Source organism: Anopheles marshallii, chromosome 3 (assembly GCF_943734725.1).
Source record: "Anopheles marshallii chromosome 3, idAnoMarsDA_429_01, whole genome shotgun sequence".
Lineage (NCBI taxonomy): Eukaryota > Metazoa > Arthropoda > Insecta > Diptera > Culicidae > Anopheles > Anopheles marshallii.
In genome coordinates this window covers 57,781,187-57,795,682 of record NC_071327.1, presented here as the reverse complement: position 1 = coordinate 57,795,682, position 14,496 = coordinate 57,781,187, and the positions used below count along the sequence as shown (strand labels likewise).

At 46.8% G+C, this 14,496-nt stretch overlaps 2 protein-coding genes across 2 annotated transcripts; one reads left to right on the top strand and one right to left on the bottom strand.

The window, feature by feature from the left end:
* The first annotated feature begins 4,119 nt into the window (after positions 1–4,119).
* On the top strand, positions 4,120–7,202 carry LOC128714955 (uncharacterized). Its single transcript, XM_053809837.1, has 2 exons — positions 4,120–4,268; positions 4,337–7,202. Exons 1-2 carry the CDS (start codon positions 4,120–4,122, stop codon positions 7,200–7,202), a joined length of 3,015 nt encoding a protein of 1,004 aa, XP_053665812.1.
* A 2,079-nt stretch (positions 7,203–9,281) lies between these two features.
* LOC128710793 (U1 small nuclear ribonucleoprotein 70 kDa) lies at positions 9,282–13,416 on the bottom strand. The gene is made up of 6 exons (XM_053805646.1): positions 13,273–13,416; positions 13,009–13,191; positions 12,794–12,938; positions 10,206–10,457; positions 9,766–10,134; positions 9,282–9,469 (listed from the first exon to the last, which is right to left on the bottom strand). Exons 1-6 carry the CDS (start codon positions 13,414–13,416, stop codon positions 9,282–9,284), a joined length of 1,281 nt encoding a protein of 426 aa, XP_053661621.1.
* Between the last annotated feature and the right edge of the window lie 1,080 nt (positions 13,417–14,496).

The following is a 14,496-nucleotide window of genomic DNA, read 5'->3' as shown; positions in this document are numbered from 1 at the left end:
TCGACTGCACAAAACCGGTCGTAAAACGCCGCTTGTAACACACTGGGACAAGGGAATCGTCTACTTTTGCTACAAATACCAAAACGCAAAAAAAGGAATGTTTACGATTAACGAATGCAAACATACGGCAGGGGGAAAACGGTTTTTCGAAACGAACCCGTGATATACCGTGAGCGAACGATACGAGCGCTAATGCGCGGAGTATAAATGCACGCTGGGAAGCAAGATGAAGTTTCGGTCATCATCCAGCAGCTTCCCCTTTTCAGAGCGTGTGGCGCCGCTGCTGCAAAACGGGGTGGGGATAATGTGCACCCCCTAAAAGTGTTTGCACAAACAATAGAACGTTTCTACCGCGCTCGATACACCTTGATACATCGTGACATCGTGGTTCGCGAGCACGATAATGCTCCATCGCGGGTCAGTCGTCTCCCGGTACCGATCGCGATCGCAAGGGGGTTAGCTGAGCGTGCCTCCAGAGAGTGAATTCTGCGTCCAGCGGTCGCTAGTACTAAAACGCAACCGGCTGTGTAGTAGACGATCAGTCACAAACACAAACGTACGGCTTACACGTTACGGCCGTTGGCAGGCAGTAAAGGTGAGCTGCAACAGTCGATACAAGGTGAAACCCGTTCCGGTACGCGCCGGGCAGGCGGGGTCAGTGGAGATAAAACGTTCGGCTAGCCCGAATTAGAATAGTAGGGGTTGTGAACGGAGGGGGTTGTTTTCGAGCGGACAGGTTGCTGGTCGGCTAACGCGACTGTTATCTTAACCAAAACAAATGCCTCCAACCTTGGTAAAGGTGGAACGGAAGGTTAAACGGATGGAACCAGCATTTGTTTTATGCAGTGAATGATTTCTCGAATTGTGTGGTGCATGGGAGAACCAGGAATGTTCGGTTTGGGTTGAGAATATTGTTTTTTTATGTTCAATCGTGCTGTGCTCTATTAACTATTATTGTTATTAAACCCAAATCACGCACACGAGATCACGACATCTTGTCAGTGGTGGGCAAAGGCCAAGTCCTAAAACACCTACTCAACGTCACCGACGCAGTCAATCCGATTGCTCATCACGATCGTCGCCCGTTTTGCAGCGACAAGTTGCGCGCAATTAGCAACGTTTGCTTTCTTTTTCTTGTCACCAGTAAAAAATAAGAACACAACGATCATCACCTCCCGAACGCGCGTGATGAGCCCGAAACATTCAGATGACATCATGTTTTTGAATACAAAACGCGCGTGTATGTGTTGTGCTGGATGGGGTTCGCTCTGGTCGTGTGTGGGCTCAGTCCAGTGCGTTCCCCCGTGTGGTTGTGTGTACGGTTGCGTGAAACGACCTCCAGCCGCTGCAGTCGTTTTCTGGTTTTTTTGTGGCCGGAATGGCGCCTCCGGTGGTGACGAACACTGCAGCGATCGTGTCATCGAACGCCCGGTGGCCGACTATTGCGATGCAAAATGTGGCGCCCGGCGAATGTAAACAAAACCAAAGCACACCGGTACCAGCATTCTTCACAATTGGACGCGGCGGGAAGGCGCACGCCTCGGGACTTGCGGGGTGCTAGTTTCCCAACGGTGCGCGAACCACTATGTGCGGATCATCGTGTCATGTGACCCGATCACGTAATCACGTTTCACGCCTCGAAGATCGGTTTAATGGCCGGGATGGAGCGGGAGCACCATTTTTGGGTAAAAATAGGAAAAGAAGCGAATGGTTTGGGTTGCAAGAATATAGCCAGCGCAGTGCCAGTGCCAGGGCCAGTGCCCGTGGATCATAATGCGCTTGGACGTGGGTAACGGTTGGGTTTGCACCTCAACTCGATAGCTCCATCGTTCACCGTTGTCAACGAACTGCAAGCAGCAAATGCAGTGGATGATAGTACGAAACAAGGCCGGTACAGTTGCTGTCATTCGTAAAGCACTACGATTGGAAGCATCCTCTGCTGCCCATACCTCCCCAATACCCCAATCTGACCCCTTGTACGGGGTGAGTTCACAACCGATTGTTGTCGGTTGTGACAGCGTGTAAAGTGTTACCGCCATAGCCCGCCATTACAATCAGCCGGCAGTGTGCCGTACGTGACAGGAGCGAAGAGAAAGAGAAAATACGTGTCCGCCCATTATGGCCGTTTATAGTCATTTATCGGCGACAGTGGATGAGTGCTGGCGATCTACCTTGGCAACTTCCTCGTTACATCACGATCACGGGCTGATTGCGGCTAACACAAGATGCACCTACAAACAGCAGAGGAGCTATTGCCTATTACATAAATCACAGCACACAAATTCTGTCTCAATCTTGTTCCTATAAACATCGCAACTGCCTTCGCAGTGCTGTCCATCAAAGCCAATATTGTGTCTACGATAAGAGGCTCTATCCGCCTTACAAACTTCGCGAATTCATGTACAGGTTTCGAATATTTATCTAAAATAAAAAAAAGCCCCAAACCCCCTGGGATATTCATTTAATTATCGGCAATGTGCAAATTTCATCGCACAATTGATCGCTGATAGCATTTGGCATCGCAGTACATCGAACCATTTGGCATCTCTCGAACTACGCTACCGCACCGCACGTATCGTCCGCGCCCAACGTCCATGATCGGTCACATTTTCTGACGTGGGGGTTAATTGGTTCGAGGCAGCCGGTACGTTGCTGGCCTCCGGCCGTGCTGGGCTGTTGCTTGCTAGACGGGGACAATTAGCACAGTTGCGAACGCTTTTCCACCCAAGCGATGCGAAGGCGCAAATGGAAGATGTAAACAGACCGTATTGGTCGGTGCGCGATGTCAGCAAACGTTCCATACCTCCATCGCCATTAACGACGGTTGAACGTAGCAATAAGAAAAAAAAACCTAAGCGTATGAAAGGACGCGAGGTTTGTGCTATCAATTAATCATTGAAAATGTACATACAACTTGCAATTAGAGCATCATTTGAACTGAACTCCCTTTACTAGAATTTAGTTAGTATTAGAAGAATTGTTAGAAGAAGTGTTAGAATTTAGTTAGACTAGAGTTAGAATACCGACTCTGAACGCTTTAACTCACTCACAAATATTGCAGCAATTTCAAGTTCAAACGAGCGGATTGGAGGCTGCGACCTTCAACGCATAGCAGTGGTGGATCTAACGGTGGGCGGAGTAGGCGATCGCCTAGGGCCTTCCGCTTGTGACGAGGGCCCCGAAAAAAAACTATTTAGTAGGAAACAGTGTGTGAATTATGCCCGAAATGGGCCCGACAAGCGCCGCTTTAACCTTCTCCGTATGCCAGAGGGAACCAGAGAGTGTATCTGAACTACAGAGTTGACTCACACAAGAGTTCACTCATGATTTACATCGCGAGTTGGGGGCCGCCGTGAAGAGTTGAATCTTATTTGTTTTCAATGGTTTAATACCCTGTGAATGAGTTAAATTGCAAAAGCATTTATGAAAACTCTTCTTGGTGATTTGAGTTCGCTCACTCCCTAGAAAGATTTAAATCATTCACACATACTGAATCATTGGGCACATTACTAATAGCAAAAGGAAAAAGCTTGCTGCACGATAACTGTTATTAAAATGGAAAATGAATGGAAATGAATGAGATCATCAATTCTTCAACCTTTTTTCGTTGCTTCGAAAGCACTTTGAATGAATGCAGCTCACTACTGTTTTACTATTTTCGATTTGAACAACACCGCCCATGTGGTGGTAACCATTTTCGGTTCCAATTTCTAAGCGCAGCATGGTAAAACGATGGGGTTGTACTCATATTTAGAAGAGATCGTTCCCACCATTCCGTTTCGTAGCATGGCATCAAACACGGGCACCATTATTCGACTATGACTAATAACAAGTTGCCGTAAATGGACGGTCCCCGGTTGCGGAGCACAACAAACGCACACCAACGTGAATCTCCTCAACTTCAGCGAAGCCGTACATTGCTTGATTAAACTTGAACTTCTGACCGTCGTGAATAAAGCTACCTTCTCCACCTTCACGCGGACCAACGTTAAAAGAGTGCGTTAGGTCAACTGCATCATTTCATTTCATGTCGATCGTTCCGATCCTTCGTGATGTGTGTTTGTGACAACAGCTTAACTCACACGCGCTCACGGCGCCTGTTTTATTCCATTCCTCCAGATGGGTAACGCGCTGTGTAAAGAGCCTCGGACAGGCTCGGCAACCAGCAGTGGAAATGCGTTCAGCAATTTCAGCAGCGTGATCTGCCCGAACGGACTTGGCAAGGGGAAAACACAGCCGATGCGTAAGACATACTTTTCACGCAGCGCGTAAGTATCAAGTGGCACATTCACTCTCGCTGACGCTGCTGTTTGCTCATCGTTACATCACTTTGCAGGGTTGATGCGTCAAAGAAAACTACCACGGCCACGGGATGGCAGAGTGTCGGCTTGTACGTACCGGATGGTACCGGCCGTCAGCAAAAGGTTATCGATACACCGCCGGTTGCACCACCGCGCAAAAAGCGGGGCGCCACCCTGGACGGCCGCTATCGGTCGGATGAAGCGCTAAAGGTGAAGAACGGGTTTCAGGACGTCTTCGGCCGTGAAAGTCGCCGTCACTCGTGTGACATTCCGTCCGTTACACGGCCCGCCAGTGTGCCACCACCACGGCCGGATGTAGCAGCGCTTCCCGCACGCCAAACGTCCTGTTTCGAGATCGATGCGAGCAACGATGCGTTCAGCGATTTCTCCAAAGTTCCTACCACGGCCGAACTGGAAAAAACACCCTCCACCTCGCAGATACCGCGTGTGGGTAATCGGAAGTCGGACAAATTCTTTGGCGAACGGTTGGCCGATTCGCTGTCGCCCGACCAGGAGACGTCCCGGGATGAGCAAAAGAGGGCGAAAAAGGATAAATCGAATCCGAGCCTGGTGCGGGATGATGTGGATAAGATAGAAACATTTGTCGAGTGTAAGGACACGGCAGCGTCGGAGGTGCGTCCGAAGATGGCGGCACAGTCGGAGGCGCGCGAATCCAGCGGCTCGCCAAGCCCGGATAAGACGGAAGGGGAAGACTTGATGAAATACATCGATCGCACGGTTTCGCGGGATAACCAGATCGGTCGGCGGGCTGAATTTCTGATGGCCATGCTGGAAGACTACAACGACAGCGTACGGTACGAAGGTATGCAACCGGTCGAGGAGCCACTTATCGTACCGAAGCGCCGTAAAAGCAAACACATCTGCGACGATCACGATCACCTGCACGGTAAGCTTCAAGCCCACGAACGGGACGCATCGGCGGGGTATGTTATTCGCACGGAGGCCTCTATAGAACATGCGCCTCGTAAACCAAGCCGTGATTTCTCCCGTTACAAACCGATCGACGTGGATCCGTCGTCGGGAGGATCGGATGGTGAGCAGAGCAGCGTCGTGCGACCGGTTCGAACCAAACAAAAGGCGAAACAACGCGAAACGGCACCCCCCGAACCACCTCGGTTCCAGAAGAGTCTCTCGGAGACACAGTTCACCACAGCAGCGACATCACTTCAACCGCCGAAAGATGACGAAGATCGGAAGGCACATACGCCCCGGATGCTGAAGCGCATCATATCTATGCCGGCTACCGAGAATCTTGCCAAAGAACCGTCACCTCGTCCGGATACCGCGCAGCGTCCAGTTCTGACGAAAAGTTCCAGCTCCGGATCATTCTCGGCCGTTGACTTGCAGCGCACACGCATCAGCGTCGAACGTTTCACGCCGGAGGATTACGCGCATCATTCCACCCGTGCCGATGAGCTGGTCAAACCAAAGTCCAAGCTAACAACGCGCAAAATTTCGTGGAAATCAAACGAAGCCCCGGTTTGCCAGTCGTCGACACCTGCTACGAACCATCCAAACGGTCCCAGCTTTACGATCGGTGGCACGACCGTAGTAACGTCTGACTCTGCTGCACAGCTTGCTCCACCGGAAGTACCGACACGCAAGCACTCGGAAGCGTCTACAGGGCCAGAACGAGCTGGACCAGAAAAGGTTGTGCTCAGTGAATCTGCGGCACCCACAACGGTGGGCTCATTTCTTATAGACGACGTGGAAGATAGCAGCTTGCGAAAGTTCTGTCTAGGATCGTTCATCGAATCCAGCCAAATACTACCGCACCACGACGTAGTGAATGTGCTAGACTGCGTTTACAGCGCTACCGACAACAAAGAAAACATCATCGAACAGTTCCAAACGTTCCTTGAAGACGCACTCAGCGCAGAATTGAACGAACCAAACCCTACCAATCCGAATGTGTCCAAGCTGTTGGAGAAGATGTCCCAGACGAGTTCCGACGGTGATAAGCAGTTGGAAAATGTCACGATCAAACTAGTCGGTTCCAGCCGCTCCTCGTCCGACCTGGACGACTGTTTCGATCCGGAGTTTGAGAAGATAGAGAAATCAGAAATTGTCGGTGAACTGCCGAAGATTGAGCATGGCCTTAAGCACGGTGGCGGACGGCGTCGCGATAGCATTGAATACATGAGCGATTGGTTCGGTACAGAATCGGACGGTTCCAGCACAATGCTGTCCACTGTTGGGGTCGATGAGCTGAAGCCTAGTGATCGGACGACCGTAAAACCACCGGCACATAGTGCGTCGTACGGGCGGCGAAAGGAAAGCATCGAGGACGTTGGCAGCTGGTTCTCCAAACACAACGTGCTGCGACCATCGTTCGGGGAAGAATTTCAGGAACCAAGCCGTCGGTTACGTCGCGGTTCCGACGGCTTTCTGGGTTACGATCTTCAGCGTCAGTATCCGTTCGGACAGGGGCGCGAGCGTTCCGAATCACAGTCGGCGGAAATGTTCGAAGACATCATGAAGCTGCACGAGCAACGAACCGACCAGCAGGTGGAAGGCTCAATTCCGCAGCATCCGCAGCGTAAGAAGGTGCTAGAGCACCGTAACAGTTCGGATGCACTGCTGATGAAAGTACTAACACGTACGAGTCGCACAACCCCACATCACAGTACGGAGGAGCAAAAGCCACAAGAAACATCACCCCAACCCGAACAGCATGAAAGGAATCCTTTGTTAAACGCAGGAGCACCGGACAACGATCTGGCGCAGGATCCCAAGGGAAAGGATGCTTCCAGCACAACGAAGGAAGGTGCATCAGCTGCACAGGCACCAACGTTATCACAGCCGGAAAACAATAAGCGGGAGCATAGTGAACATTCCACGTTGCTAAAATTCCTTTCACAGGAGAAACTCATCGAATGAACTACCACATGGTGAATGGCTCTTCCGAATCGATGTGTTTAGTCAGTATTATAATTGTTACCGCACCGCAAAACGGTCGCTTTAGTAGGCGTAACGTTCGTGTTCGCTTTACGCACTTGCAGATATTCTTTAACATCTTCTTGCCCTGTTTTTAGTGATAGAATAAATGATGTTGAAACAATTCAAGTGATCGTGTCCGGTGTTTTGTTGTGGTTCGATATGTAGCTGAAACATATTTAACCTTACCTAACTGCTTGCCCTGTATTTCCATCCGGTTGTTTTCTTTCCAAGTTTCCTCCAGTATGCCTCGAGCGTAGCCGTTCGAAAGATGCTGTATTAATTGCTAGCTTTATTTACCTATGAAAACACAGTGCTACAGAAAACTTGGGCGTGACGTTCCATTCCGCGGATGCATAATGGACAGTACTCGTTGAGTCATTGAGTAGATATTGTAGAGAATAAGTGTGTACCGTAAATTTCGTATGACCCAACAGTTACATACTCATGTTACCTTACCATTTAAATGCTCTTTCACATTCGAACGATGCCCACTTACACGTCAAACCTTAGTTAGGGAAATTATCTCTTCCAATCGATGTCCGCATTATCGGCGATATTGTGTTCATTACAAGTATGCGATTTCATAGCGCATAAGACCGATTTCAATAAAAAGGCGCTTTTATTAAGCGATAGTTAGACCACAAACGATCGTACCCATGTGTATCGCGCGTTGAAAGTATGCATATTTGGTCCTTGCATTAATTTTGATCGATGAAGTTATTAATTTACAAATAAACATATATCTTAACCGCTGTTCGCTTTTGGCCTAAGCCAAAGAATTGAAAGATTTTTTTTTTATAATTTAGATTCAGTGTGACGACGTAATGGTTGCGAATTTACAAATCAACAGCACCAGATAGAAAACGTATTTCATATTCTTTCGTGTGCATGTGCGTGCATGTGTACAATATTCAGAACGTGTATATTCATTCTTATTGCTGATGTAAACATTGACAATGTTACATCGGGTTAAAAATACAAAAATTTAAATCTGCTCATTCAGGGCTATTCAGGGTTATTTTTAAAACTACTTGCCTTGCCTTTTTTATTATTGGAAGAGTGTTCTGACCATACGTAATAAATTATTCAATTTGGATGGCGATAGAAAAACTAATACCGAAGAGATCACCATGTCCTTGATCTTCATCTTTAGTCTCTGCTGCACTTTAAAGTGACGTCTGCTGCCGAGTGGTCAACATAGGAGTTTGGTGTGGTGCAAATTAAAGATGAAATTGTTACAGTTACTAGATGTTACTGTATCCGGCGGATACACAGTGCCTCACCATGTGTATCACCAAAATTCTTCACCTAAGTTAGACAACTGTCATGCACACAAACCTTTGAAATTAGTAGAATTGCTGTTTTCGTAGTAACTGTTACAAATTCCATTCCAATTCCTAGCAGAAAAAAAGGATACCAGGCAGGTTTCAGCACTAGCTGTTAAAAAACTCGTATGAAAGAGTTAAAATCTGACGCTTTTCAATGAATACGTTATAAACCAAGACATATTTTACATGTTCAATATTTTATGATGTGATACAGAACACATAAACTATTATCAATTCTGATAATAGACAGGTCTGAAAAGTTTGATCAATCGGATTATGGTTAGATTGATTCCAATCAAGCGTTGTTATTATCAACCTTTTTTCCAGATGGAAAGGAAGAAAGAAGCGACGCGATATATTTAGCACAATATATTATCAATTGGGTTTCCGCAATATTCGTTTATAGTACCAAACCAAAATTAATGCAACAACCGAATAGGGCACAATGTGTAGCACTGTTTGCATTGTGCTTAATCTTGACGAACGAATATAGAGTCAATAGAGGAGAACATTTAAGAGCTAAAAATGTTTTACCTAACAAAAAAAAACTGCACACAAAATCATCTTGCAAAGGAAAGATGAATTCGAAGAGCGTTTTTGCAGGTGGATTATTACCATTGCTATGTTTGTTTGCCGTTTGCTCTATTTTCTTCGACAGGGGAAACCGCTAGTCAGTCTTCTCTGCCTTCATTTAGTAGCCCTGTCCATCATCATAGTCCGCATCGTCATCGTCACCATTATTGGTAACATAGCTGCGTCCATTGTCCGATCTAAGATGTGGAGGTTCGTGCTCGTGGGGACGATATTTCTCTTCCTCCCCATCTTCATACTTAACCTGCGACTGGTACTGAGAGTACTGGGCACTATAGTCGGGATAATCTGCAGGAACAATAAAAAAAAACATAAGTGAAAATCAGCAACACAGGTAAGCTACTGAATAATATTGAGATAAATAAAAAGGCTGACAAAATATGTACGAAATTTAGATACTACCAAACAGTTAACAGCTTCACAACTGATAGCCCTGGAATTTCGCGTAAGCGTGAACACTACTCTAGCAACATATTCACTGAGATCAACGCACTAGGACTTTGGAATTTGAAAAGAACTACCACGGATCTAACTGTTGCAAATTCTGCCATTCTAATTTTTCAATTCCACACTACGTTACTTACCATCGATTGGCTCCTCCTTAATCTTGATTTCACCCTCGCGGAAGTCTGGTTTTCGTTCCTTACGTTCAGCACCACCGTTACCGGAGCCACCACCACGATCCATTCGTTCCCGCTCGCCCCGATCGCGATCACTACGCTTATGGCGATTTTTCTCTGCCCGATCGCGATCCCGTGAGCGGCTACGTTTGCGCTTACGGTCCTTATCCCGATCCCTGCTGCGATCACGTTCGCGTTCCCGATCCTTATCCCAACGTTCGCCGCGATCATCCATCTCACGCTCACGACTGCGCCTCCGCCTGTTGCGATCCTTTGACCGGCTACGGTGACGACGGTCACGATCACGAGAACGAGACCTCCGGCGATCGAATCCTGCGAAAGAATAGTGAAATTTGTGTAAGCTACTGCTTTCCATAGTGTTCTAGTAAATCAGGCACACTTACGATTATCGGGTCGATCTCGTTCCCGACGATCACGATCCTCACGTTCTCGCTCGAGCCGATAGCGCTCCCTCTCACGTTCGTTGTCCTCCCGACCAGAGTGCTTGATGTTAACGTCCGGTCCGCCACGTCGCGTACCACCCAATCCACCACCTAACCGTCTCGGAAGCCATCCCTTCACTGTTCGGGCCCGTTCCACGTCCACCAGGACGCGCTTACCGTCTATTTTCTTACCATCCGCATGCTTGTAGGCCGCTGTAAAGTTCATCGTCCGCATCAGCCGATAAGCGTGATGGCCCGTCGATAAAGGTGCGCAGAGCGGAAGCATTCACACACATCATACACATTCAGATCATTGTGCCACGCACGAGGTAGAGGGATACACAGTGACATTGCGCGACAGGGCAGGAAAAAGAGAGTCAAAAGAAAAAGAAAATAGTACAAAAAGCGGTTGAGAGCACGTGGCTCATGGGTCGCGCCAATCATTCGCCGGCCGGGACCCACCGGTGGCACGACACACGATGCGAAATGTGTAAAGGAAAATGGCATGAGAGTTCCGCAACTACACTTTACCACCCTGTCGATTTGTTTATGCCTTATATGGGGCTTTCAATCTATAACACAACGTACCGGAACGGATATACCAATCGTTTAACATTACCGATCATTTTGAGCTGCTTCAACGCACAACACATAGGATAAGAAGTTTAGGTGGAGTTGAGAGTATAAATATTAGAATGGAAGGATATGTTATTGGCCTCGCCGATAAGATAGTCCTGACTAAACGATAAAACAATCACTATTGCTTTACGCGAGAGATCGTTTGGTTGATACCTACCCGGGGAATGAAAACTTTCCTCAATGATAAATTATTAGCAAAGAAAAGCGCACTAACGATTCAGAACGCTATTTGGCTCGCCAGTCGACACTAAAGTGTTGATTTTGCACACCTCTTCCGAATACCCGAGGACCCACATTTCTACACCAGGATTCGTACCTTAACACATCGTTTGTCGTTTCGTTACCGTTTACCTGCGATGCGCACACCATACTTACGTAAGGGAAAAAGGTTGCCAATGCGCAGAGAAACAAAAAAAATTAGACTTAATATCCCTTCCTACGTCCACGCGCTGCGTTGGAACATGTGTTGGGACAACGACGACACGGACGTTACTGTACCGCCGCATTTTTCTGATAATTCAACAACACAACCGCGTGGTGTACCTACTAACCACCGGGGATGCGCGGTCGAAAAGGTGCTGGTACGGTGACCCTAGCAACATAACCGTTGCCTTTCGGTTATGTGTACTTGTGTGTGTTCGTATGTGTATTTCGTACATCAATATGTTTTTGTTTTTACCTATTTGCTATTACCATCATTGATCGTAACTCCTCCGGTATCGGCAACATACTAACCATCATATTGTCATTAACCATAACAGCAGCAGCAACCACAACCTCGGCCAGGACACCCGTACCTCCAATGACACAATATCAATGAATTTACAGTACTCAATTAAGGACTTACGATTCATGTTGCATGTAACTTACAACAGGCGCTTTACCATCAATATTACCATTATCACAATCAGCTTACCCATGGAGTACCGTTTGCGAATACTTACATACGGCTGGCAACGAAGCGTTTCCGTTCCGGGTTCAGTTTTTGCGATAGGAAGTGTGTATTTACGGACCTACTATTTACCATATTTTCGATGGAATATTGATCATTTGTACCAACACATCACCAATTCCCGCCCTCCCTTTTACTGGAGCACTTATTGGTTCACAGAAAGTTCATTGACGGGAATGCAAAGAAATATTGCCCTAGGGCAATACACAAAGGAGTTTCGCTGAGTTTGAGCACATCAGCGTTAAATTTTATGTATCACTCACCCTGGGTTGACCCCGTAGAGTTCCAACACTCCGCAATTGTAGATACTACTTTCGTTTTCTGCTGCTGTATGGATGGAAATGTTTGATTTTTTTTTTGGTTCTTCTTCAGGAAACAATATAGCGACCGACCGGGTATAAGTTTAGACCTTCTCTTACCAAATTGTAACCGAATGCCTACGCATACAAACCTACCAAAACGTATACCTTCTTTAACAGAGTACGTGTGTGCTTGTGTGTTGCTAGTTGTAATTTCCGCAGAGCGAAATCTACAATATAAAACGATAACTCAAAGCCAAATTGATTAAACCTCTTACGTTGTTTGTTCCCGCTACATCCCGGACGTACCAGAGACCATACGATGTTAATAGAGTCGCAATCACTTCTAGGAAAGTCTTGTTATCGGTGTCTACATCATACACTTAAACTAGACATAGTTGTTCTACTAACCAACGCGGAGAAAAGAAACAGTCAAAGGCTGTTGCTAAAATCAAGGCGGACGAATTGGGTCGTTTAGCCGCGTATGAAACTCATACAAACTTGCGGTTTACGATCATTACAGTGATTATTTACACACCAAGCTGGTATGCTAAAACGGGGGAGGTCGTTTTGGATGGATGGATACCAAACTGGTGCGATTCCAGCAGTACTAGTAGTTTCACGGAAACCACCTTAAATCGTTCTCCCACGGTACTTACCATGCATGTCTCGTTCATGTTCATACTCAATAAATGCGTATCCACGCGGTTTGCCCGTTTCCTTGTCGTTGATCAGAATAATCTTCTTTATATTACCGTATATTTCAAACTCTCGTCGCAATTTTGATTCCGAGGTGTCATAGTTCTAAAAGCAGGAAAGGCAAATTTAATCATACGGCAAAAGGAGGATTTGTTTCAGAGCTGGCGACACTTACAATCCGTGCAACGAACAGCGTTTTGAACGGATCCTCTGTCGCTTCCAGTAGCTGGTTCGGATCCCAAGTGGCTATCTCTCTTTCGAGCTTGTAGGCTACCTGTTCGGCACGTTCCCTTCGACGCCTTTCTAATCGCTCCTCGCGCGTTTCCACCCGCGTCGGTGGTGGCGTATCCTTTGGATCCTGTGAGCCAGCGTGGAGCATTACCGATTAACATTCGATTAAAATGTATTGCCTTGTATTACGCGACGGCCTCGAACTTACCTCAAAACATTCCAGAAAGCTTCCAACCCCCAGGTAGCCCTGTGATTTTTTTTCATGGGGCAGCTTGTCAGGAGGCGGTAGGTACGGAATTGGGTCGCGGGGTGCGAACAGAGCAAGCAAGTTCGGTGGTAAATACTGCGTCATTGTGGTTCGATTTTCGACCTTACTGTATCACCCACCAATGCACAATGATTTTCACTTGTAAGTTATGTATGCTTTGATCATTGGACACGCACTTTAAACTTGTAAATTATCTTTTCCCCAACAGTACCAGCACTAGCTGCATTGTTTGAGAACGCGTGAAGCAGAAGAAGACTACCAGGGTGACAGTTGGAACGTCAACAATGAAACCAACGCTTAACAAACGCTTCAACACTCAAAAGTACGGGTTTTGTCAGTTCCTAGCGTTTGAATTTAATTTTCTATTTCTAAATGGGAAAAATATGTAAACCATTTGGCATCGAAACAAAATGTAATTCGAATTAGGCAAATAATTGAAACCAATATAAAATATGTAAAAAGCATTATTTTGAGCAAGTTCTTCTCACAGCAATGAAATTATGCACATCGAAGATATCTGAATATCTAGAGCCTACAAAAGAAACAACATTCCGCTACAAATAATAGATTAAAGAAAATCATAAAACAGTATGGTTGTTTTTGTATCATCATGAACAATCGATAATAAAGCAGGGAAAAGCTGCTCCTAAATTGGAAAAGTGAGAAAACCTGCACGACGCCGCGGTAGTGTGGAAACTGCAGCCCCGGTGAAAAATGTGTTGCATACTGTGCGGGTTGCCTGCCACAGCTGTCAAAAAACAATTCCCGAGCGTGTGTTTGTGTGTGCCCCTTTAAAACGAGAAGAAAAGATACGCATCTCGTTTTTTGGATGTGAGGTAAAATTACGCGCTTTTGCTGTTGCATTTGCACTTCCGTGTACATTTTGTGCGTGTGCCCGTTGTCGCAACGGTGCAGTGACCTGCCGCAGAGAAGGGTGCGACAAATAAACAAAACAGTTCGCGGTGCACGTAATCGTGTGTCGCCACACACACGAGGAAGAGAGAACGGTGGATCTGAAGCCCTCGAGCGAGTGCGTGTGTGTGGAGGACGGAATGCGTAGTAGGAGCGGGTGTTTTGGTGTGCCGTGTTATTTCCCCTACTTTCCATGGTTATTTTTTTCCCTAATGCTGCTTGGACGCACGCACGCACGAAAGCCCCGTACCT

Excerpts from the sequence above, each read along its gene's own strand:
- LOC128714955 (XM_053809837.1), top strand. The coding sequence starts at position 4,120 with ATGGGTAACGCGCTGTGTAAAGAGCCTCGGACAGGCTCGGCAACCAGC. Across the intron at positions 4,269-4,336 it reads ACATACTTTTCACGCAGCGC|GGTTGATGCGTCAAAGAAAA; the intron begins GTAAGTATCAAG and ends ATCACTTTGCAG.
- LOC128710793 (XM_053805646.1), bottom strand. The coding sequence starts at position 13,416 with ATGACGCAGTATTTACCACCGAACTTGCTTGCTCTGTTCGCACCCCGC. Across the intron at positions 10,135-10,205 it reads ACGAGATCGACCCGATAATC|GATTCGATCGCCGGAGGTCT; the intron begins GTAAGTGTGCCT and ends ATTCTTTCGCAG. Across the intron at positions 9,470-9,765 it reads TAAGGAGGAGCCAATCGATG|ATTATCCCGACTATAGTGCC; the intron begins GTAAGTAACGTA and ends TTGTTCCTGCAG.